Raw genomic sequence first — 25,834 nt, forward strand, 5'->3', positions numbered from 1 at the left:
GAAGGTTTTGGCTTTTCCCATTCACCAGGTAGCTCTTCAAAGCGAGGTTGCCAAAACTTTTCTCTTCCGTTTTGTGAGTTTTTATAACAAGAAATTTCATTAATTGACTCATTAAAACCAGAACTTTCAGAAACTGAGAAGAGTTCATCAAGATCATCAGAATTTTTTTTGCAATTGAATCTCCTCAGAAATGAGCGTGTCAATCAAAAATGTCTGATAACACTCATCATCATCATGTGGTTGCTTAGCAACATGAAAAGTATTGACCTCAAGAGTCATATTCCCAAAAGATATTTTCATTAGACCATTCCTACAGTTAATAAGGGCATTAGCTGTAGCGAGGAAAGGTCTTCCAAGTATGATAGAGATTTTTGACTCCTTGTTAACCACAGATTGAGTATCCAGGATGAGAAAGTCTACGGGGTAATAGAATTTGTCAACTTGAACAAGAACATCCTCAACAATACCCCGAGGCTTCTTGATAGAACGATCAACCAACTGTAAGACAACAGAAGTAGGCTTGATTTCACCAAGACCAAGTTGCGAGTAGACAGAATAAGGCATGAGATTAACACTCGCTCCTAAGTCTAGCAAAGCTTGGCTAAATTCATGAGTCCCGATTTGACAAGAAATGGTGGGACAGCCAGGATCTTTGTATTTCGGCGGTGTCTTTTGTTCAATTACCGCACTAACTTGCTCAGTCAAGAAAGCAGACTTTTTGACATGATGCTTCCTTTTTACAGTGCAAAGATCCTTGATGATTTAAGCATAGGCTGGCACTTGTTTGATGACGTGAAGCAAAGGAAGATTAATCTTCACTTGTGTCAAGTGCTCAAGGATTTCTCCTCGATTTTCAAGATTTCTCCCAGTAGCTCTCAGAGCCTGGGGAAATGGAACTTTTGCAGAAGCATTGGATGGCACACTTTTAGGGATAACATGAGGAGATTTTGAAGTGGTAGCTGTTTATTGTTGATCTTCCAAAGTTTTTCCACTTCTAGTTGTGATGGCATTAGCCTCCTTAACGGTTTAATCGTTAGAGTTGGAGGTTTGAGCCATAGGTTGCCCTTGTGCATTGAATTGAGGCTGAGAAGGAAGTTTGTGTTGGGTTTTATGCCCTAAATAAAACTCTGTTTCAATGTAATCCAGATTATTCTATATCAATAAAGTAACAGAAGTATTTTTCATTCACTTGTGTATGTTTTGGTTCACTTAATCATTTGCTTGTCTATTTGATTTATAAATTCATCCAAACCCCTTTCACATACTTGAACATGTTTATTGTGTTGTCAACACAGTGGAAAATAAACATGACTATGTGAATAAAGTATTCCTAGATTTATCAGAACACTGGGTTTCACTGATATGACAATCTACAACAGAGTTTACTTACATTTGGAGAAATGTTATGTTCTTTCCAGAACATAGGTTAAAGTAAAGCTCAGGTTGGATGCATGGAATATGCATTGGAATGGACCGATATTGAACTTTGAATTAGATTTTGAAACTTACCGTAAACATCTATTCAATTCAATATCATAAATTGATCCTAGATCACATGATCTAAATCCTGATATGGTTAGGCTTAATTTCAAGAGTATTATTCGTGTTCTTTGATTTGTTAGTTAAGCCTAAATCTTTAGTCTGGGCAATACATACATTTTGGGAACACGGTAGTGCGATTGAGTGGGAGCGCTAACATAAATATGGAATCTATAGCTTTTATCTGGCGAATATATAGTAAGCAAAGGGTGATTTCCTTCGAGCTTAACCAAACGAGATAAATGATTGAGTACTCATTTCACTTAGTTGAAATATCATTTATACAGGGTTAAGTGTTTTAAGGATAAAATACATTGTAGGGTGTTACGGTAATTTTAAGTCCCTTTACAGTGTAGATCATCCATATAGAGGATCATTGATCACATTAAGATTATAACAATGGATAACTAATAATGTGTCTATTTGGTGGAACATATAGAGCATTCTATATACTGAGAGTGCAATTCTGAGTTCTATGTGTGGATTCAACGAAGAATTAATAAGTCAGTGAATTTAAGTGGTAAATTCTAGATCTGCTTATTGGAAGCTCGGATATATAGACCCATGGTCCCCTCACTAGTTGAGATGATATTACTTGTAAGACTCATTTAATTGATTTTAATTAATCAATTAAAAATTCTCAAGATGCACTTGTCAGTTTGAGAATTTAGCACTTATTAAGGGCAAAACAGTAAATAGAGATTTTGAAGGGCATATTTATTAATTAGGAAACTTTAATTAGTTTCATTATTAATAAAATAAATGATAATATATTATTTGATAATTATTTTTTAATTATTAAATAATTAGATTTATCATTAATATGGTTGAACAATGGAATTGGCAATTTTCACAAAAAGGAAACTATCAAGTGTAGGAAAAGGAAAGTTGGAAAAGTGGCAAGCCTTGTTTCCACATTGCCTAGGCCGGCCACTTAGCTTCCTTTTCCCTTTGATTTTTTCAATTCAAAATGTCAATCATAGCCCTTGGTGGTCTTCTATAAATAGAAGGCAAAGGCTTCAGAGTTACACACATCTGTACAACTGAAAAAAGCTTTTCACAGCATTATTCTGAAAGAATTTTCTCTCAGAAAATTCTCTCTGAGCCGCCACCCTCTCTCTCTCTATTCCTTCACTGTTTCGAAATGTATGAGTGCTAGAGTAGTGCCCACACACATCAAGTAATACCTCAATCATAGTGAGGAAGGCTGTGTAAATTTCAGAGACAACAAAGAAGGACTTTCGGGCTCAGATCTTGATTATACTCTGCTACAGAAAGGAATCAAGGGTTAGAGATCTGAGTGGGAGGAGACATATATATTCCGCTGCAATCACTGTAAGATTTCTAATACTCTTATGTGTTTAATTTCATATCGTTTTAGAAGTTCATATTTAGGTTGTTAAATCAACATACTTGTGAGTAGATCTAAGTTCCTGGTAAAATAACTTCCAACAACTGGCACCAGAGCCATGGTAATTGATTTGCTTGCAAGAAATTTGGACTTAAAACGATTTGCTTGTTTTTTGGATGGTATCATGTTGCTTTGAGTGTCATATTGATGTTTGAATGTTGTTTGTGAATTCTGGGAAAAATGGTTACTGTTTTTATTCTGTAATTATTTTTGTTGGATAGTTTGGAAAATTCTAAGCAATTTACTTTTTTACAGAACTCGATTTCGATTTAATTTGAATTAGTTATGATTTTTTGAAAATTGGAAAAATCGGGGTGACAAGCAACTCATCACGCGCGCGGAATGGCTGCTTGCAGCCTCCCTGCGCCGTGATCTCTCGGTCATGCACCTTGGATCCGCGCGCGGATGGCCATGCACAGCATGCCATCCGTACAGTTCATCCAATTTTCCAATTTTTTCGATTTTTCATGCTATTTCATGGAATTAAATTCCGATTTTTTTGTGTAGTTTTGTATGTTGATTTTTGTTTTTCAAATTTCAAATCTAATTATTAGAAATAAATTAATTTTAATTTTTAAAATTAATTTTAGATATTAGTGTAATTTGATTTTGAAAATAGGAAAAAATCAAGTTTTGCTTACCTTTTTCTTATTTCCTTCAAAATTTGATTATTTTATTTTTTTTAAGGTCAGATATTAATTTTTTTTGGTAACTTGACCTTAATTAAAATAAGATCATAATAATCATGATAATTTTAAAAGAGGAAATAAGGTATTTTTGTTAACTTTTAAATTTTGTTATTTTTTTAATTAAATTAAATTGTAAAACAAGAAAAGGGTATGTATTTACCATTTTCTATTTTATTATTTAATTTATTAAATAACATGAAATTTAAAAGGAAAGTTAGCAATTTATTTTGAAATGACATTTAGGTTACCCAAAACCTAATTTTTCAAAATGGTAGGTTTAATTTTATTTTTATTTTTCGAAATAAATGATTAAAATTAAATAAATCCTACATCCAACTATCCAAATCTAACCTTGTTGCAGGAGTATGTGTTTTAGATTGTTTGTAAGTTTTCTAAAACCTATTATTGCTTGATCTAAATTGCCTTGGTTAACTTGATGATAGATCAGATGATCTAATTTTAACCAAATGTTCAATTGATGATAGATCAAGTAAATAATTTGTAACAGGTAATTTTTACAAACTTCTTTCATCTGTGTATGACCTAGCAACATGATAGGATCCATCCAAATGTGTATGCCTGTGTGAGCCTATATGTTTAATTTCTATTATAGATACATATAGGTGGTTGTTGCTAAATAAAATATCATAACTGATAGATTTTATTTAGGCTCATTTAGTTGTGAGCCTATTCAATTAATAACAGTTATTCATTTTAAGGTTAAATTCCTCTCTTTTGGGCCTTGTGTGAGAGTTGGGAGCCTTAGAAGTGGGTGCGACATACTGGACCCAGCTCCCCCTCACATGAACAACCCCAATTGTGAAGGCCCATTTGCCTGATTTGGATAACTGTGATAGGTTAATTATATTAGTTTGACCTAATAAAAGATTGATTAGCAACATAATTAATTTCATTCTTCCTTGAAATTAATTTAAGAAAAACATAGTTTGAATAGTCATATTCTGGAAAGCTATATGTATTTTTCTTGTTTTTAATTAAATATGGAATTATAACCATATAAATTCTTTCTGAATCTTAATTTTATAATTTCATTAAATATTCCTATTTAAGTTGAGATTTAGTTAAATCTATCAAATCAACTTAGATTTGAATATTTTTGAATTTCCTATTATAAATTAAGTTGAGGAATTTTGGAAATTGGTTATTGAGATTCTTTAGATATTTTTTAAGTTGATATTTTCTAAATATGGGAACTTAAAATGGAATATCTTCTAAATTAAGTGGTTACTACTTAATTGGTAATATTTAATTAAGTCATTGTTTGAAGAATATTTTAAGTTGGGTATTTAGATTTTCTAAACAACTTAAATAAGATATTTTTCAAAATTATTCCATTTTGGAAATTTAATTAAAGTTTTTACTTTAATTTGTAATATTTCATTATTGAGATATGGAATATAAATGAATAAACAAAATACATGTTTAAATAATGAGCTTTAATCAAAGAGAAATTCGATCTCCATTGTTGGTTTTACATAGCTATTGTTTTAGTGAGTAATCTTCCCTAATGGAGGAACGTTCATTAGCAAGTTAGCGCCGTTTAATCTTGAAAGATAAGTATTCTTATAGGTTTATTTATATGGTTCATGACCACCCTAATGGTGGCGACTATGTAAGACTTATAAGAATACGAAACAATGGTAGAAGCTCATAAGATAGAATTGCCTTGACTCTCGCCTAAACGGGACAACGCTGAATTCCAATCTTGATCGAATAAAAGGTTGCTAGAATGTTTGACATTTTAGATGAATTGACAAATCTATTCAATGGATGATGCTTTGACTCTCGCCTAAACGGGACACTGTATCAGTTCGTTGGAAACCTTGGAAAATAAACTATGTTAGATTTAGTATTTTTGTAACATAAGTGATTGTTTATTTTCTGAACCTGTGTATGAATTTATAGAACCAAAACCTTACTTCTGTTTATTGATATGTTGTAGTGCCAATATGAATAACCCTCATCCCGATCCACTCCTAGTTAGTATCTTTGCAAAAGAACTCAATAGTGTGAAAATGCATCCTGGTAGTTGCATTAACTCGCACCTATTGTTGATGAATCTGAAATTCCAAAAGGCAAATCTACTAGGAATTGATTTATCAAAGGAACAATGGGTAAAACTCATACTTTATAGTCTTCCTCAGGAGTATAACAGTTTTGTTCTATATTATTTATTGAACAATCCTAACTCCTCCGACATGGACAAACTCGAGTCTGAGTTGAGGGCCCATGAGCGGGATCTGATTGCAATGAGACCTCCTAGCATTGCAAGCTTTAATCAGAGGAAGAAGATTAAGCATGAGGGCTCTAACAAAGCTGCTTCTTCAAGTACAAATGTCAGACATTATGTTCTATGTGCGAATTGTAATGGAAAGGGACATAAAGAAGAACAATGTCCCAGGCTTCTGGACAATTCAAACGAAGGTGATGCTTTTGTATTTGAATCATGTATTTTAGAGAATGACAAATCCTCCTGGATTGTTGATTCTGGATCTACTAACCATGTATGTTCTTCATTACAACTGCTTGAAACTTGGGAGAATCTTCACCCAGATGAGTTAAAGCTTAAAGTTGGAAATGGCGAGTTGGTATCAGTTAAAGCAAGAGGAACAACCCGAATCAAGTTTAATTCTAAGAAGTTTTTACTTTTAGAGAATGTTTTGTATATTCCTAATTTTAGTAGAAACTTGATTAGTGTTTCATGTTTACAGACACAATTTTATATATTGAATTTTTCGAGTTCAAATTGTTCAATTTCTCGTAATGGATTTCATATATGTGTTGCAAACATGGAACGAGGGCTTTATGTTTTAAGACCTGATACTCAAATCTCACTAAATACTGAACTTTTCAATGTAGCTAAACCTAGAAGCCTTAAGAGAAAAGAGATTGATAATGATGATCAAACTTATCTATGTCATTTACGTTTAGGTCATATAGGCTTTGATAGACTCAATAGGCTAACCAAAGACGGTCCATTGAAAAATGTCGTCTTAGGAGAGTTGGCAGTCTGCGAGTCTTGCCTAGAAGGAAAAATGACCAAACGTTCTTTCTCTGCAAAGGGAGAGCGTGCCAAAGAACCCCTAGGGTTAGTACATTCAGATGTTTGCGGACCGCTGAATGTAAAAACCAGAGGAGGTTATGAGTATTTCGTCACTTTCATTGACGATTTCTCTAGATATAGTTTTCTTTACCTAATGCAAAAGAAATCTGAAACGTTTGAAAAGTTTCAGGAATTTCATGCTTTGGCTCGAAATCAATTAGGTAAAACATTAAAGATCTTGCGAACTGATAGGGGTGGAGAATATATGGATATGCAGTTCAAAGATCATTTAATTGAACTTGGAATTGAATCCCAATATACTGCCCCTAGCACTCCACAGCAGAATGGAGTTGCAGAAAGAAGAAATCGCACTCTCTTAGAAATGGTTAGGTCTATGCTGAGTTACTCAACTCTGTCTACGTCCTTCTGGGGATATGCTATTCAAATGGCAAACGACATTTTAAATGTTGTTCCATCTAAAGCAATCCCTAAGACACCCGTCAAACTATGGAATGGTCGTACACCTAGTTTGCGCCATTATAGGATTTGGGGGTGCCCTGCTCACGTCTTAAGAAAGAAAGAAGGCAAACTGGAATCGCGAACTGAGGTTTGCATGTTTGTCGGAAATTCTAAAGAGACTAGGGGTGGACTATTCTATAGTTACAAGGATAACAAAGTGTTTGTTTCTACAAATGCTACTTTCCTTGAAGACAACTATATGAAAGACAACAAACCGAAAAGTGAAATTGTATTAGAGGAAATGCTCACAGATACTGTTCCTTCAAATGTACCATCTTCTTCTACTCAAGAAGAGGAACATCCCACTCCCTCAGTTGAAGCAACTGAGAAAACTACTACTAAAGCTCCTGTTCAGAAGGTCACCGCTCCTCGTCGTAGTGGGAGGGTTTCCACAAAACCATCTCGTTATGGCATGGATGGTGAAATCAATATGGTCGTTGGTGACGGTATTGATGACGACCCATTGACCTATAAACAGGCAATGGCAAGTCCGCAATGGAAGCGATGGTCAGCCGGTATGGATTCAGAAATGGATTCCATGAAAAAGAACAAAGTCTGGGAATATGTAGAACCACCTGAAGATTTTCGTCCAATTGGATGTAAATGGGTCTACAAGAAGAAAAGAGGTGCTGGAGGCAAAGTCGAAACTTTCAAAGCTAGACTGGTCGCCAAGGGTTATACCCAAAGAGAAGGTGTGGACCATGAGGAAACTTTTAGTCCTGTTGCCATGCTCAAATCCATCCGAATTCTTCTCTCCATAGCTGCCGCTTTAGATTATGAAATTTGGCAAATGGATGTCAAGACAACCTTCCTTAATGGGCTTCTTGAAGAAACCATCTATATGGAGCAACCAGAAGGTTATGTTCTTCCTGGGCAGGAGAATAAAGTTTGCAAATTAAATAGGTCCATATATGGGCTTAAGCAAGCTTCTCGCTCATGGAACAAAAGGTTTGATGAGATCATCAAGACCTACGGCTTTCATCAGAATGAAGATGAACCTTGTGTTTACCAACTCAAGGAAAACCAAATAGTAGTATTCCTGGTCCTTTATGTTGATGACATTTTGATCATTGGAAACAATGTCAAGAAAATGACTCACATCAAGGAATGGCTTGACACTCAATTCGACATGAAAGACTTGGGTGAGGCAGCCTATGTTCTTGGTATTCAGATTGTCAGAAACCGGAAGAACAGATCCCTTGCTCTCTCTCAAACAGCTTACATTGACAAAGTTCTAGAGAGATTTTCCATGACCAATACCAAAGGGGCAAACATACCCTCTAGACATGGTATCCGTCTATCTAAGGAACAGTGTCCTACTGATCCTCAAGAGATAGAAGACATGGCAAAAATTCCTTATGCTTCTGCAGTTGGGAGTCTAATGTATGCTACGCTATGCACTAGACCTGACATCTGCTATGCAGTTGGAATCGTGAGCAGGTATCAGTCAAATCCAGGAAGGGTACATTGGAACGCGGTTAAGTATATTTTGAAATACTTAAAGAGTACAAGAGATTATGTATTAGTCTACAAGGGTGGTGCTTTGAATCCCTTAGGCTATACAGACTCAGATTTCCAGGGATGTCTTGAAGACAGGAAATCTACATCTGGGATGGTGTTTACTCTTGGGGGTGGAGCAGTGGTTTGGAGAAGTGCTAAACAAACTGCGATTTCGGATTCTACCATGGAGGCAGAATACATAGCTGCGGTTGAAGCAGCTAAAGAGGTTGTTTGGCTAAGGAAGTTCTTCACCAGTCTTGGTGTAATTCCTGGAATGGAAAGGCCTCTAGTCCTGCTTTGTGATAACACTGGAGCTATAGCCAACAGTAAAGAACCTCGGAGCCACAAGAGAAGTAAGCACATAGAAAGAAAGTATCATATTATCAGAGAATATGTGGCAAGAGGGGATGTACTGGTGGAGAAAGTGGATACGCAGGATAACTTGGCTGATCCATTCACCAAAGTCTTGGCGAAAAACTTCATTCGAAAAGCACCGTCAGAATTTAGGATTAATTGAAATGTACTGATTTGTTTTATATTAGTGCAAGTGGGAGTTTGTTGGGTTTTATGCCCTAAATAAAACTCTGTTTCAATGTAATCCAGATTATTCTATATCAATAAAGTAACAGAAGTAATTTTTCATTCACTTGTGTATGTTTTGGTTCACTTAATCAATTGCTTGTCTATTTGATTTATAAATTCATCCAAACCCCTTTCACATACTTGAACATGTTTATTGTGTTGTCAACACAGTGGAAAATAAACATGACTATGTGAATAAAGTATTCCTAGATTTATCAGAACACTGGGTTTCACTGATATGACAATCTACAACAGAGTTTACTTACATTTGGAGAAATGTTATGTTCTTTCCAGAACATAGGTTAAAGTAAAGCTCAGGTTGGATGCATGGAGTATGCATTGGAATGGACCGATATTGAACTTTGAATTAGATTTTGAAACTTACCGTAAACATCTATTCAATTCAATATCATAAGTTGATCCTAGATCACATGATCTAAATCCTGATATGGTTAGGCTTAATTTCAAGAGTATTATTCGTGTTCTTTGATTTGTTAGTTAAGCCTAAATCTTTAGTCTGGGCAATACATACATTTTGGGAACACGGTAGTGCGATTGAGTGGGAGCGCTAACATAAATATGGAATCTATAGCTTCTATCTGGCGAATAGTAAGCAAAGGGTGATTTCCTTCGAGCTTAACCAAACGAGATAAATGATTGAGTACTCATTTCACTTAGTTGAACTATCATTTATACAGGGTTAAGTGTTTTAAGGATAAAATACATTGTAGGGTGTTACGGTAATTTAAGTCCCTTTACAGTGTAGATCATCCATATAGAGGATCATTGATCTGTAACACCCTAACTACCATAGGCGTATTACGTGATTTTTTTAAACGTACTGTGCAGCTCGTTGCTAATCAACGAGGTTTATGGAAAAACGTGATTAATTAAAATTTTGCTTTTTAATTAAACTTATAAAATAATATTACAAAAGACTCGGGATCCCGATTATAAAATTATTTACAAAAAGTTTTAACTGTTTAACTGTTACATAAAATAAAGGTCGTCTAACAACCAGTTACAAAAATCAGCCTTGCTGTCCCGAGGATCGTACGCTCCAGGCCTAACCGCCCCGACATGTACAATCTTCACAAGCTCGCTCACGGCCCATCAGCTTTAGCCTTGCCTTTACCTACACATAAACGTAAACTGTGAGTCGACAGACTCAGTAAGAAAAGCATAATAAAACTCATACATAATTCTAACTGCCGTGTCCAACACGATACTGAGTCCCGCTACTGCCATGTCCAACATGGTACTGAGCCACTACTGCCATGTCCAACATGGTACTGAGTTTTGAACGTTCACAGGGACGGTACTATTGACAAGTATCCTCCTGATCGGTCGAACCGGTCATACTCCGGCTGCTGGTCATACTCCAGCCTGTACCGACGGGATAGGTCAATAGCACGGAACCACCAACCAAATGTCAGCCTGATCGGTCAAACCGGTCATACTCCGGCTGCTGGTCATACTCCAGCCTGTACCGACGTGACAGGGTTGGATGGTTCGAAGCCAACATACAACTAAGGTAATCTAATAGGCTTCCTACATGCACGCTAAACATGTAATCTACATATGCATACTGTTATACTAATCTTACCTGGATTCCGAATTCAGGTGTGCCGGTCAACCTGACTGGAACTTTAGCTGAGTGGCAGATTACTGGCTCCTAAACCATAAAAATCACAACGCTATAAGTGACACGCTAAATCACTTCGCGGGGACTTAAACTAGGAACTAAAGTTTCCCTATCGATAAAAAGCATGGCAATACCCCTTAAAACATAAAAACGAGGAAAAACACGGATTCTGAAAATTCCTCAACCGGCAGACCAGTTGCCCAACCGGAATTCCGGTTCTGGGAATTACTGGACCCGTGCAACCGGAATTCCGGTTCCTCGCAGGAATTTTTCAAAAATTCCTAACTCAACCAAATCAAACCCAATTTATTCCAAACCTTCCAGACCTGCTCTAAATACCCCAAAGAACAAATCCAAGGCATCAAACTAACCCAGAAATCATAGATACACAAATTGCCATTAAAGCTCAAGCTTTGAGTTCTAAACTCAAACTTGAGCAAATCTCACAAACATGCAATCAAACCTGGTTAATTCTACATAAATATGCATGAATAAGCTTCTGAAAACAAACAAGAACAACAGCAACAACATACTAACAGATTACACAACATTTCTTCAAAAATCATCACTTTTGCATAGAAAAAGCTATAGCATGCTCAACCTAATAATCATGCGTCAAAACAACTTAAATAACCCTAATCTAACAAGTTTAAACTCAGAAACAACAACAAGATTTCAGCAGCAACAATAACAAATAATCAAGCATGCATTTCATCAATTTTCATAAAATCTCAAGAAAACAAAGTAGAGAAAACTAGACAAGAATTACCTTAATTAGAAATACTCTAACTTGCTAATTGCTTGAAAAAGAAGAGGAAAACCCAAGCTTCTTGCTGCCCCAAATGGCCGAAAATGAGAGGAAAAGAGAGAGAGATTTTTGGAAAAATTCTATTTTCTACACTTAGTAATTTTTTTGTAAAAGGAATAAGTGAAATCAAAGCCACCTCTAATAAATCATTTCAGCCATTAATTAAATAAAATAACATTTATTTTCAAATAAACAAGTCACTAAAAGACAAAACACTAATGGGGCAAAAAGACCATTTTGCCCCTCCACCATAAAATCACATAAATCATACTAAAGGGGTATTTTTGGGAAATTCTAAATTCCCGGCCAATCCCGACATTCCCAATGTCTAAAAACCCGTCCCAAACTAAAACATGCTAAGTTGTGATTTCTACTGAGCCAAATGCCGAGTTCCAAAATACCGGGCACCGGAAATGCAAAATATGAAAACTACTGAATAACATAACCATGCATTTCTGAATTCCATAGATAACAGTATAATAAATTATTTAAATAGCTATAAATAATTTCATAATTAATCATAAACAACTGCTAATTTCCAAATTAACTAAGCGGGCTTTACAACTATCCCCCCCTTAAAAGGATTTCGTCCCCGAAATCTAACCTGAATAACTCTGGATATTGAGCTCTCATATCCGACTCTAGCTCCCAGGTGGCTTCTTCCACCTTGCTGTTTCTCCAGAGAACTTTGACCAAAGCTATGGTCTTATTTCGAAGGACTTTATCCTTTCTATCCAGGATCTGCACTGGCTGTTCCTCATAAGTCATATCTGGCTGTAGCTCAAGACTCTCATAACTGAGTATATGAGAGGGGTCAGAAACGTATTTTCTCAACATCGAGACATGGAAAACGTTGTGAACTGCTGATAAGGCTGGAGGCAATGCTAACCGATATGCCACTTGACCTATCTTCTCGAGAATCTCGAAAGGTCCTGTAAATCTAGGGCATAACTTGCCTCTTTTTCTGAAACGTTTAATCCCCTTCATCGGAGATACCCGTAAAAACACATGTTCCCCTACTTGGAACTCAACATCTCTGCGTTTCGGATCTGCGTAACTTTTCTGTCTGCTCTGTGAGGCCAGCATTCTAGCTTTTATCTTCTCTATCGCCTCATTGGTCCGCTGTACTGACTCAGGACCTAGGTATTTCCTCTCCCCTGTCTCATCCCATTGGATAGGGGATCTATATTTCCTACCGTACAACAGTTCATAGGGAGCCATCCCTATCGTACTCTGGTAACTGTTGTTGTAAGAAAATTCTATCAACGGTAGATACTTATTCCATGAGCCTTCAAAGTCCATAACACAGGCTCTCAACATGTCCTCCAATATCTGAATTGTCCTTTCGGACTGACCATCTGTCTGAGGATGGAATGCTGTACTGAATTTTAGCTTTGTACCCATTGCCCGTTGCAAACTTTGCCAAAATTTGGAGGTGAACTTCGGATCCCTGTCCGAAACTATAGACTTCGGTACCCCGTGAAGTCTCACTATCTCTCTGACATACAGTTCTGCCAATTGATCCACTGAAAATGTTGTTCTAACCGGCAGAAAATGAGCAGATTTCGTAAATCGATCCACCACTACCCAGATGGAATCAAATAAACCCGTGGTCCTAGGTAATCCGACCACAAAATCCATCGTAATATCCTCCCATTTCCATTCTGGTAGGGTTAGAGGCTGCAACAACCCTGCTGGTCTCTGATGTTCAGCCTTAATCTGCTGACAAGTGAGGCATCTCGATACGAATTCTACCAAATTCTTCTTCATACCGCTCCACCAGAAGTACGGTTTCAAATCTTGGTACATCTTAGTGGTGCCGGGATGCAGAGAATACGGGGTAGAATGAGCCTCCTCAAAGATCTCATTTCTAAGTTCCACACTGTTCGGAACACAAACCCTGGCTTTATACAAAAGCATCCCACTATCTGACACTGAAAAGTCCTTGGCTTGACCAGCCAACACCTCATCTCGGATTTTCACTAACTCCGGATCTGTCATCTGAGCGACTTTTATTCTTTCCAGCAGATCAGATTGCAGCGTTAAGTTGTGAAGCTGACCTACCACAAACTCAATGCTGGATCTAACCATATCCTCTGCTATCTGAGGTGAGATCTGAACCATACTAGCTACTTGCCCGGGACCCTTTCTGCTCAGGGCATCGGCCACTACATTGGCTTTTCCGGGGTGATAGAGGATCTCACAATCGTAATCCTTCACTAATTCCAACCAACGCCTTTGTCTCATATTCAAATCCTTCTGAGTAAAGAAATATTTGAGACTTTTATGATCGGTATAGATCTCACACTTCTCCCCGTAAAGGTAATGCCGCCAAATCTTCAGTGCAAAAACCACTGCGGCCAATTCTAGATCATGAGTCGGGTATCGCTGTTCATAATCCTTTAACTGACGGGAGGCATAAGCGATAACCCGATCGGCTTGCATCAACACACACCCCAAACCCTGTTTGGATGCGTCATAATATACTACGAATTTCTCCTTGTCCGAAGGCAAAGCTAGCACTGGAGCAGTAATCAACCTCTGTTTCAGCTCCTGAAAACTAGCTTCACATTTATCTGACCAGATAAACCGCTGATTCTTCTTTGTAAGTTCGGTTAGGGGCATTGAAATTTTAGAGAACCCTTCCACGAACCTACGGTAGTACCCAGCTAAACCCAAGAAGCTTCTGATCTCATCACTTGTCTTCGGTCTTGGCCAATCCCCGACGGATTCGATCTTCCCGGATCCACCTTGATCCCATCTTTGCTCACAATGTGCCCTAGGAAAGACACCCGAGATAGCGTAACTCACATTTCTTGAACTTGGCATAAAGCTTATGTTCTCGAAGCCGTTGCAGTACCATCTGAAGATGTAACTCATGCTCCTCTTCTGATTGAGAGTACACGAGGATGTCGTCGATAAACACAATCACACAAATATCGAGGAAATCCTTGAATACTCTATTCATCAGGTCCATGAATGCTGCAGGAGCATTGGTTAGTCCGAATGACATAACCAGAAACTCGTAATGTCCATACCTAGTGCGGAAAGCCGTTTTTGGAATGTCCTCCTCTCGGATTCTCAACTGATGATAACCCGAACGGAGATCAATCTTAGAAAAGACCGTCTTCCCCTGAAGCTGATCGAATAAGTCATCGATCCTAGGTAATGGATATTTATTCTTCACCGTCAGCTTGTTCAACTCCCTGTAGTCGATGCACATCCTCATAGATCCATCCTTCTTCTTGACGAATAAAACCGGGGCTCCCCAGGGTGACACACTGGGCCGAATGAACCCTATGTCAAGCAACCCTTGGAGCTGAATCTTTAATTCCTTAAGTTCAGCTGGAGCCATTCTATACGGGGCTTTGGAAACCGGTTCCACCCCTGGTGCCAAGTCAATCACAAAATCAATCTCCCGTTGAGGTGGTAACCCTGGAAGTTCTTCGGGAAAAACATCCGAAAATTCCCGAACCACTCTGATGTCTTCTGGCCGAATGGTATCTGGCCGAGTGGTGTCCACCACCACGGCCAGAAACCTTAAGCAACCGCCGTGCAATAATTCTCTAGCTGACATAGCCGAGATCACCGGGATCTGAGATCCCTGAACTGAACCAACAAATACAAACGGTTCTTCACTTTCCGGTTGGAAGACCACCATCTTCCTTTTACAATCAATGCTCGCCGAATATTTAGATAGGAAATCCATTCCTAAAATAATATCGAATTCGACTAAACTCATCTCTATCAGATCAGCACTTAACTCTCTACCATCTATCCTGATCGGCATAGACCTAATCCACCTATTGGAGATAACCAATTCTCCGCCAGGTAACAGGGTTCCAAACCCTGATTCATATCTATCATACGGTCTACCCAATTTACCAAAGACTCTGGCCGCCACATAAGAATGTGTAGCCCCAGAATCAAACAGCACTGAATATAGCGAGTTGTTAATAAAAAGCTGACCTGTGACAACTGATGGGCTGGCATCTGCATCAGCCTACGTGATAGCGAACACCCTGGCTGGAGTGGGTATCGCTGGAGCTCGCGGTGCCTCTGGTCGGAGCTGGGGACAGTCCCTCTTGAAGTTTCCGGGCATGCCACAATGAAAGCATCCCTAACCTTTACACTCACCCCGATGGTGCCTCTTGCAGCTAGGGCACTCGGGATAGGAGAATCGGGTCTCAGTACCACCAGGACGACTCCCTCTGTTCTGGTTCCCCCAGAACCTCTTGTTCTGACTCGAGCCACCAGAAGCAGTGGGTGCTCTCTTCCTCTGATCAATGGCCGAACCACTATTCCCCCTGCTATAGCCTGATGCAGGAGGGGTAGGAGCCCCGCCACTAACCGGAGTACTGGATGATTCTGACATACACCCCACTGCGCCCTCAGCTCGCAGTGCCTTCTCCACCATCTGAGCATAGGTGGTGCTGTCGTCTGTGGTGATCATCAAATCATGCCTAATCCTGGCATTCAACCCGTCCAGATACTTCTCCTTCTTGCTGAAGTCGGTCGGCACAATTCCCGAGGCTAACCTCGCCAACCGATCAAACTGAGTAGTATACTCAGTGACGCTCATGTTCTCACGCTGGGTCAGGTGAGCGAACTCTTTTCTCTTGGCGCTTCTGACCGCCTCATTGTAATACTTTGCGTTGAAGAGTTCCTGGAACCTTTCCCAGGTCATGGTGGTGACGTCATGGATCTGAGACACCATGTCCCACCAGACCAAAGCGTCCTCCTGGAACTGGAATGTGGCGCACACCACTCTGTCGTTACCGGTGACACCCATGAAATTCAGAATCTTGGTGATCACCGTTGGCTCGGCTTTCATTACATCCGGACCTCCCAGGAAAACCGGAGGTGCTTGCTTCCGGAACCGCTCGTACAGAGGTTCCAATCTATGGGCCGCCACCACTATCTCGTCCTGGGCAACAGGGGCAGGTGCCACTGGAACTACGGCACCGGGCTGCGGGAGCACCCCGCCGTCTCAACCTCGAATCTCGAGGTCTTGTTCTTCGATCCGGCTTGCATTTCCGCAAACCGCAACTCCCGGTCCGGGCTCCCCGATCGGGCCGGGAGCACAGGCAGCCTGTGGTGGGTTCTCATCACCCCGACCACGAGCCCTGCCTCGGGGACCTCTACCTCGGCCCCTAGCAGGTGGGGGAAACTGAGCTCCCTGTCCTTGGTTCGACCCTACGGAGTTGCCCTGACTCCTGGTAGTCCGCCTGGCGTCCATCTGATTAGAACCGCCTGCGAAACCAAGAGTTGGCATATCAGGTCGTATTCAAGGAGAGCTTACTAATGCCGCTTAATTTGGAAATTATAAACGAAACATGCGCCTATTCTACTATCAGGCTACTAACATGCTTCCTAACAGGCTTTTCTTTTTCATAACTGAATAAAATAAACTACTAAAGCAATAAAGGCTTACTGAACCGTGAACCGAGCTAACTGCTGATGATGATTGTACATGTCGTGACGATCTTCGGAAGACAACCTGGCGGCTCTGATACCAAATTGTAACACCCTAACTACCATAGGCAAATTACGTGATTTTTTTAAACGTACTGTGCAGCTCGTTGCTAATCAACGAGGTTTATGGAAAAACGTGATTAATTAAAATTTTTCTTTTTAATTGAACTTATAAAACAATATTACAAAAGACTCGGGATCCCGATTATAAAATTATTTACAAAAAGTTTTAACTGTTTAACTGTTACATAAAATAAAGGTCGTCTAACAACCAGTTACAAAAATCAGCCTTGCTGTCCCGAGGATCGTACGCTCCAGGCCTAACTGCCCCGACATGTACAATTTTCACAAGCTCGCTCACGGCCCATCAGCTTTAGCCTTGCCTTTACCTACACATAAACGTAAACTGTGAGTCGACAGACTCAGTAAGAAAAGCATAATAAAACTCATACATAATTCTAACTGCCGTGTCCAACACGATACTGAGTCCCGCTACTGCCATGTCCAACATGGTACTGAGCCACTACTGCCATGTCCAACATGGTACTGAGTTTTGAACGTTCACTTGTGTATGTTTTGGTTCACTTAATCAATTGCTTGTCTATTTGATTTATAAATTCATCCAAACCCCTTTCACATACTTGAACATGTTTATTGTGTTGTCAACACAGTGGAAAATAAACATGACTATGTGAATAAAGTATTCCTAGATTTATCAGAACACTGGGTTTCACTGATATGACAATCTACAACAGAGTTTACTTACATTTGGAGAAATGTTATGTTCTTTCCAGAACATAGGTTAAAGTAAAGCTCAGGTTGGATGCATGGAGTATGCATTGGAATGGACCGATATTGAACTTTGAATTAGATTTTGAAACTTACCGTAAACATCTATTCAATTCAATATCATAAGTTGATCCTAGATCACATGATCTAAATCCTGATATGGTTAGGCTTAATTTCAAGAGTATTATTTGTGTTCTTTGATTTGTTAGTTAAGCCTAAATCTTTAGTCTGGGCAATACATACATTTTGGGAACACGGTAGTGCGATTGAGTGGGAGCGCTAACATAAATATGGAATCTATAGCTTCTATCTGGCGAATAGTAAGCAAAGGGTGATTTCCTTCGAGCTTAACCAAACGAGATAAATGATTGAGTACTCATTTCACTTAGTTGAACTATCATTTATACAGGATTAAGTGTTTTAAGGATAAAATACATTGTAGGGTGTTACGGTAATTTAAGTCCCTTTACAGTGTAGATCATCCATATAGAGGATCATTGATCTGTAACACCCTAACTACCATAGGCGTATTACGTGATTTTTTTAAACGTACTGTGCAGCTCGTTGCTAATCAACGAGGTTTATGGAAAAACGTGATTAATTAAAATTTTGCTTTTTAATTAAACTTATAAAACAATATTACAAAAGACTCGGGATCCCGATTATAAAATTATTTACAAAAAGTTTTAAGCGTTTAAGCGTTACATAAAATAAAGGTCGTCTAACAACCGGTTACAAAAATCAGCCTTGCTGTCCCGAGGATCGTACGCTCCAGGCCTAACCGCCCCGACATGTACAATCTTCACAAGCTCGCTCACGGCCCATCAGCTTTAGCCTTGCCTTTACCTACACATAAACGTAAACTGTGAGTCGACAGACTCAGTAAGAAAAGCATAATAAAACTCATACATAATTCTAACTGCCGTGTCCAACACGATACTGAGTCCCGCTACTGCCATGTCCAACATGGTACTGAGCCACTACTGCCATGTCCAACATGGTACTGAGTTTTGAACGTTCACAGGGAGGGTACTATTGACAAGTATCCTCCTGATCGGTCGAACCGGTCATACTCCGCTGCTTGGTCATACTCCGGCACTCGTACCGACGGGATAGGTCAATAGCATGGAACCACCAACCAAATGTCGGCTGATCGGTCAAACCTGGTCATACTCCATTCTTGGTCATACTCCAGCCTGTACCGACGTGACAGGGTTGGATGGTTCGAAGCCAACATACAACTAAGGTAATCTAATAGGCTTCCTACATGCACGCTAAACATGTAATCTACATATGCATACTGTTATACTAATCTTACCTTGATTCCGAATTCAGGTGTGCCGGTCAACCTGACTGGAACTTTAGCTGAGTGGCGGATTACTGGCTCCTAAACCATAAAAATCACAACGCTATAAGTGACACGCTAAATCACTTCGCGGGGACTTAAACTAGGAACTAAAGTTTCCCTATCGATAAAAAGCATGGCAATACCCCTTAAAACATAAAAACGAGGAAAAACACGGATTCTGAAAATTCCCCAACCGGCAGACCGGTTGCCCAACCGGAATTCCGGTTCTGGGAATTATCGACTCATCCGAATTCGGTTGCACAACCGGAATTCCGGTTCCTCGCAGGAATTTTTCAAAAATTCCTAACTCAACCAAATCAAACCCAATTTATTCCAAACCTTCCAGACCTGCTCTAAATACCCCAAAGAACAAATCCAAGGCATCAAACTAACCCAGAAATCATAGATACACAAATTGCCATTAAAGCTCAAGCTTTGAGTTCTAAACTCAAACTTGAGCAAATCTCACAAACATGCAATCAAACCTGGTTTATTCTACATAAATATGCATGAATAAGCTTCTGAAAACAAACAAGAACAACAGCAACAACATAGTAACAGATTACACAACATTTCTTCAAAAATCATCACTTTTGCATAGAAAAAGCTATAGCATGCTCAACCTAATAATCATGCATCAAAACAACTTAAATAACCCTAATCTAACAAGTTTAAACTCAGAAACAACAACAAGATTTCAGCAGCAACAATAACAAATAATCAAGCATGCATTTCATCAATTTTCATAAAATCTCAAGAAAACAAAGTAGAGAAAACTAGACAAGAATTACCTTAATTAGAAATACTCTAACTTGCTGAAAATTGCTTGAAAAAGAATAGGAAAACCCAAGCTTCTTGCTGCCCCAAATGGCCGAAAATGAGAGGAAAAGAGAGAGAGCTTTTTGGAAAAATTCTATTTTCTACACTTAGTAATTTTTTTGTAAAAGGAATAAGTGAAATCAAAGCCACCTCTAATAAATCATTTCAGCCATTAATTAAATAAAATAACATTTATTTTCAAATAAACAAGTCACTAAAAGACAAAACACTAATGGGACAAAAAGACCATTTTGCCCCTCCACCATAAAATTACATAAATCATACTAAAGGGGTATTTTTGGAAAATTCTAAATTCCCGGCCAATCCCGACATTCCCAATGTCTAAAAACCCGTCCCAAACTAAAACATGCTAAGTTGTGATTTCTACTGAGCCAAACGCCGAGTTCCAAAATACCGGGCACCGAAAATGCAAAATATGAAAACTATTGAATAACATAACCATGCATTTCTGAATTCCATAGATAACAGTATAATAAATTATTTAAATAGCTATAAATAATTTCATAATTAATCATAAACAACTGCTGATTTCCAAATTAACTAAGCGGGCTTTACATGATCACATTAGGATTATAACAATGGATAACTAATAATGTGTCTATATGGTGGAACATATAGAGCATTCTATATACTGAGAGTGCAATTCTGAGTTCTATGTGTGGATTCAACGAAGAATTAATAAGTCAGTGAATTTATGTGGTAAATTCTAGATCTCCTTATTGGAAGCTCGGATATATAGACCCATGGTCCCCTCACTAGTTGAGATGATATTACTTGTAAGACTCATTTAATTGATTTTAATTAATCAATTAAAAATTCTCAAGATGGACTTGTGAGTTTGAGAATTTAGCACTTATTAAGGGCAAAACAGTAAATAGAGATTTTGAAGGGCATATTTATTAATTAGGAAACTTTAATTAGTTTCATTATTAATAAAATAAATGATAATATATTATTTGATAATTATTTTTTAATTATTAAATAATTAGATTTATCATTAATATGGTTGAACAATGGAATTGGCAATTTTCACAAAAAGGAAACTATCAAGTGTAGGAAAAGGAAAGTTGGAAAAGTGGCAAGCCTTGTTTCCACATTGCCTAGGCCGGCCACTTAGCTTCCTTTTATCTTTGATTTTGTCAATTCAAAATGTCAATCATAGCCCTTGGTGGTCTTCTATAAATAGAAGGCAAAGGCTTCAGAGTTACACACATCTGTACAACTGAAAAAAGCTTTTCACAGCATTATTCTGAAAGAATTTTCTCTCAGAAAATTCTCTCTGAGCCGCCACCCTCTCTCTCTCTATTCCTTCACTGTTTAGAAATGTATGAGTGCTAGAGTAGTGCCCACACACATCAAGTAATACCTCAATCATAGTGAGGAAGGCTGTGTAGATTTCAGAGACAACAAAGAAGGACTTTCGGGCTCAGATCTTGATTATACTCTGCTACAGAAAGGAATCAAGGGTTAGAGATCTGAGTGGGAGGAGACATATATATTCCGCTACAATCACTGTAAGATTTCTAATACTCTTATGTGTTTAATTTCATATCATTTTAGAAGTTCATATTTAGGTTGTTAAATCAACATACTTGTGAGTAGATCTAAGTTCCTAGTAAAATAACTTCCAACAGTTTGCCTCTTTCAGAAATGGCCAAGGATCCAGTCAATTTTGAAAATTGACTCTTCATTTCTTTGATTTCTTCCATCATTTGGTGATTTATCTTAGTTTGCTCCTCCATGAATGATTGAAGGGTGTTCTCAAGAGAACTCCTTTGAGGTGGAGAATTGTATTGAGGAGCAGATTGAGCTTTTGATGGTTGATTTTGGTGCTCATTTCTCCATTGCCCTCCGGAAGATTGTGCTTGGTTGGGATCTTTCCAGCTGAAATTTGGGTGGTTTCTCCAACCAGGGTTGTACGTATTGGAGAATGGCTTATTGTAGGTCCCTAAGGCATTGCATTGCTCTTCATAAACCCCCTTCATTTCTCTAAAGGCTAAACAATCCTTAGCTAAATGATCCGATTCTCCACACAGAAAACATGGCTCATGTATTTCTGCTTTGGCAACCATATTCAGTCCTTGCCCACTTTTTTTTTTTTTAAAGGCCTCAAGTTGCTTTGTTAAGGACTCAACTTGGGCTTTGAGACTGTCCTCCTCCCTTAGTTGGTAAATTCCTGCTGGTCGATTTCTGTTAGTGCTTTCAGTAGCACTTGGACCAGTCCAAGTATGAGATTTTTCTGCAAGCTCATTGAGATATTCAAAGGCTTCTTCATGATCTTTTTGGAGGAATTCACCATTGCACATCATTTCTATAAACTGGCGTTCACGACTGGTGAGGCCTTCATAGAAATAACTAACTAGGCGCCATTTTTCATAACCATGGTGGGGACAAAGAGTTAACAGTTCTTTAAACCTTTCCCAGACTTGATAAAGAGTTTCATTGTCTTTTTGGGAAAAGGTAGAAATCTGCCTTTTTAAACCATTGGTCTTGTGGTTAGGGAAGTATTTGTGAAAGAATGATGATGTCATTTCTTCCCATGTTCCAATAGACCTTGGTCTCAGAGAGTATAACCAGCTTTTAGCTTTATCCTTCAAAGAGAAGGGAAAAAACTTTAATCACACAATATCCGCGATATTAGCTTGGTTATAAAAAGTGGCTACCACATCCTCAAATTCCCTAATATGCACATAAGGATTTTCATTTTCTAAACCATGGAAATTTGGCAAGAGTTGAATCATGCCAGGTTTGAATTCAAAATTGGGCATATTAGGTGGAAAGAGGATACAAGAAGGGGTAGGAGTGCGAGTAGGATGGAGATAGTCATTTAGACTTCTCTGCTGAATTTCATCATGATGGGCCATGGCGAATGGATTATGAGCAATTGTTGAGGTGGGAGAGGCAATGCTTGATGTATCGGAAGAGTTATCACTAGGGGTGTTGGGTCTCCTTACAAATCTCCCTATTTCATCTCTATGACGATTCATTCACTTATTTTTTTTTAATTTTTTTTGTTAAACTTGTTCCTTGGTAAATTTGGGCAATTTGAAATGATCTCACATGCCTCACCAGACTCCCCGGGGTATTAAGTGAGTATGAAAAATCACAATTCAAATATTTTTAACCAAATGACCAATAAGTAAAATAAATTACTTATTTGAAGGAACAAGCTTGGTTTTTTTTTTTTTAAATAGTAATAAGTCCAAAAATGTAATAAGACAAGGGCATACACAAGAAATATTCCCAGGCCGATTGGGAAGGTTGCCAAGGTACCGCTTCGTCCCACACTTTCCTAGACAGAACCAAGGTTCCCAGGAAAGTGTAGAGGGTACTCTATCACAAGCCTTAAAAGCCAATCTTTCTAGACAGAATACTCTCAGTTTTTACCACTTGTTGCATTACACTTTGTTCCTAATACTATAAAGTTTTATGAATAATTTTATTTTAGAATTTTATGATTTTTTTTTATATATATAATAAAGAGGTGGAACCTAAATTAAAGCTAATCTAAAACCTAAGGTTACACAAATTAAGGGACTAAACCTAATAATTTGAAATCTATAAATTTAAAGCTAAAAAATAAATAATAATAAATGACAAATAATTACAAAATTAACAATGAATGATAATTTGAACACAATAAATGTTGAAAAGAAAAGAAAAATATGTAAAAAAAAATTAATGACTAATATATATATTATATAAAACTAATACTACATATATAATTGAACGAAAAGAGAAAAACAAATATATATGTATATAAATATATAAGCGTATAATAAATATGACAATTTTTTTTAAGTTATTAGACACAAAGAGAAAAATTAATAATTAAAAAAAAATACAAGTGTTATATCTACACATTATAGAATGACTTACCTCTTGGCTGAAAAGTCCACTAAGTTTTTATTTCAATCTCCCCGGCAACGACGCCAAAATTTGATTACGCCCAAACTTGTCTTCACAAAGCGGTTGTTGTAGTGTAGCATGGGCGGTCGTGTCCACAGAGAGATATCTTATCAAAAAGTGATTAGTAGAACTTTAAGCGCAAAAAGTAAATAAATCGTTGGTGGATTTTGAGAAAATTTTGAAAATAAATTTAAAGCAAATAAAATTGGTAGAAAATTATAATAACAAAAATGATAAGGTTTCAAGAATCACCTATGTTTGGCTCATTTATTTGGGTTTTGATTCACACATATAACACAATTAAATTATTCACTTCCCAATAATTTAATCGGAAGATAAAACTTGAAGAACATATAATAAAAAAAATGTATTTGAGTAATATAAAATTCTCACATTAAGATTGTAGAAAATAATCTTATGAAAAATCTAAGAATGACAATATACCTTTTGTTTGGTAATAATGCAATAAGAGATTAATCATAAAATTATAATATTAATATATATTTATCCTAATGATATTCACATAGAAAAAGCATGACTATTTCTATATAATACTAAGTAGATAAATATATTAATATAGAAATAAAACATAGAAGAAAAATATACTACTCAAATGTATAAACTTTAAGCACTTGGTGAATCAAAACACAAGTAAATATTACCTCACATATAAGATCATCATTTACCTTATCTAGGAAACTAGCCAAAAATGCTAGTCATTCTCACAATAATCTAAAAAGAAAATATGAGAAGAGATAGATAAAATAAAACTAAAATTTACTATAGTTTTTGCCAATGAAAAAATTACACACCAAATGTGTACAAGAGGTCTCCTTTATATAGTGTTTTTGGAGACACAAATGTGAAATAAAATCCATGAATAGAATTAAAAAGGAAAGCTGAATAAATTCAAATTGAAAATAGCTTAATTTTTGGGATTAGAAATTTAAAGTGCACAATTGAGGCATGCTTGAGACGTTCCTTGTCAGCAACAACTAATCAAATTGAAAATATACAATTTGATTAAGCCAAATCAGAAAGAAGATTAATCTTGAACGTGGCCATTAAATTACAATCCCCAACTTCCTTGAAACATGTCGTACTCATAGGGAAAGGGAACAAATCAAAATTGTTAATCCTCTTTGAATGTGATCCAATTTTACAACTGCTATTGAGTTGTACAAACTAGAGAAACCAATCTTAGACTTTCTCATGGGTTTATGCTATTGGGCTTCTCCTTTTGTCAACTTTACCAAAAATCATTTTCTTTCCTGCAAAATGAACATAAACTAAATTTAAAATAATATTTTCAATTATATAATATATCATATTAATTTCATGAAAATATTAATCAAAACTTAATTTAATTTAAACTTTAACATCAATAAAATGATATTTTTGACCACTAATCAACCACCTAGGTTTAATTTAGAATTATTTGGCATTAAAATAATAGAAAAATAAATGATAAAAGCCTATAAGAGTGGACGGCCATATTAGTGGATAATGGGCCTCACTTTTGCAATTTGCTGTTTTATCATTTCTGCATCTCATTTTCTCAAAAACGCTAATTTTCCAATTCAACCATTTAAATGCCAATTCTAATTATTTAATAACTAAAAATTAATTATTAAATAATATTGTTATTTAATATATTTATTAATTAGACATATAAAGTCTCTTAATTAATAAATAAAACCTAGAATCTCTTTTCTT

The 25,834-nt window shown here is 37.3% G+C and overlaps 1 protein-coding gene and 1 non-coding gene across 2 annotated transcripts; one reads left to right on the plus strand and one right to left on the minus strand.

Annotated features, from left to right (window-relative positions):
* Positions 1-762: 762 nt before the first annotated feature.
* On the minus strand, positions 763-23,196 carry LOC133039708 (uncharacterized). The gene is made up of 3 exons (XM_061118629.1): positions 22,873-23,196; positions 21,849-22,800; positions 763-959 (listed from the first exon to the last, which is right to left on the minus strand). The coding sequence occupies exons 1-3, from the start codon at positions 23,194-23,196 to the stop codon at positions 763-765; spliced, it is 1,473 nt and encodes a 490-aa protein (XP_060974612.1).
* On the plus strand, positions 22,586-22,693 carry LOC115698403 (small nucleolar RNA R71). The gene has a single exon (XR_004008152.1). It is a non-coding gene; the product is annotated as a small nucleolar RNA R71 (small nucleolar RNA).
* Positions 23,197-25,834: the final 2,638 nt, after the last annotated feature.

This window comes from Cannabis sativa, chromosome 7 (assembly GCF_029168945.1).
Source record: "Cannabis sativa cultivar Pink pepper isolate KNU-18-1 chromosome 7, ASM2916894v1, whole genome shotgun sequence".
Taxonomy (NCBI): domain Eukaryota; kingdom Viridiplantae; phylum Streptophyta; class Magnoliopsida; order Rosales; family Cannabaceae; genus Cannabis; species Cannabis sativa.

Bases quoted from the DNA above. Each gene is read 5' to 3' on its own strand.
- LOC133039708 (XM_061118629.1), bottom strand. From the start codon at position 23,196: ATGAATCGTCATAGAGATGAAATAGGGAGATTTGTAAGGAGACCCAAC. The intron at 22,801-22,872 runs GTAGCCACTTTT...TTCTCTTTGAAG, and splicing joins TTAGGGAATTTGAGGATGTG to GATAAAGCTAAAAGCTGGTT. The intron at 960-21,848 runs GCAAACTGTTGG...AACAATAAACAG, and splicing joins CTTGGCCATTTCTGAAAGAG to CTACCACTTCAAAATCTCCT.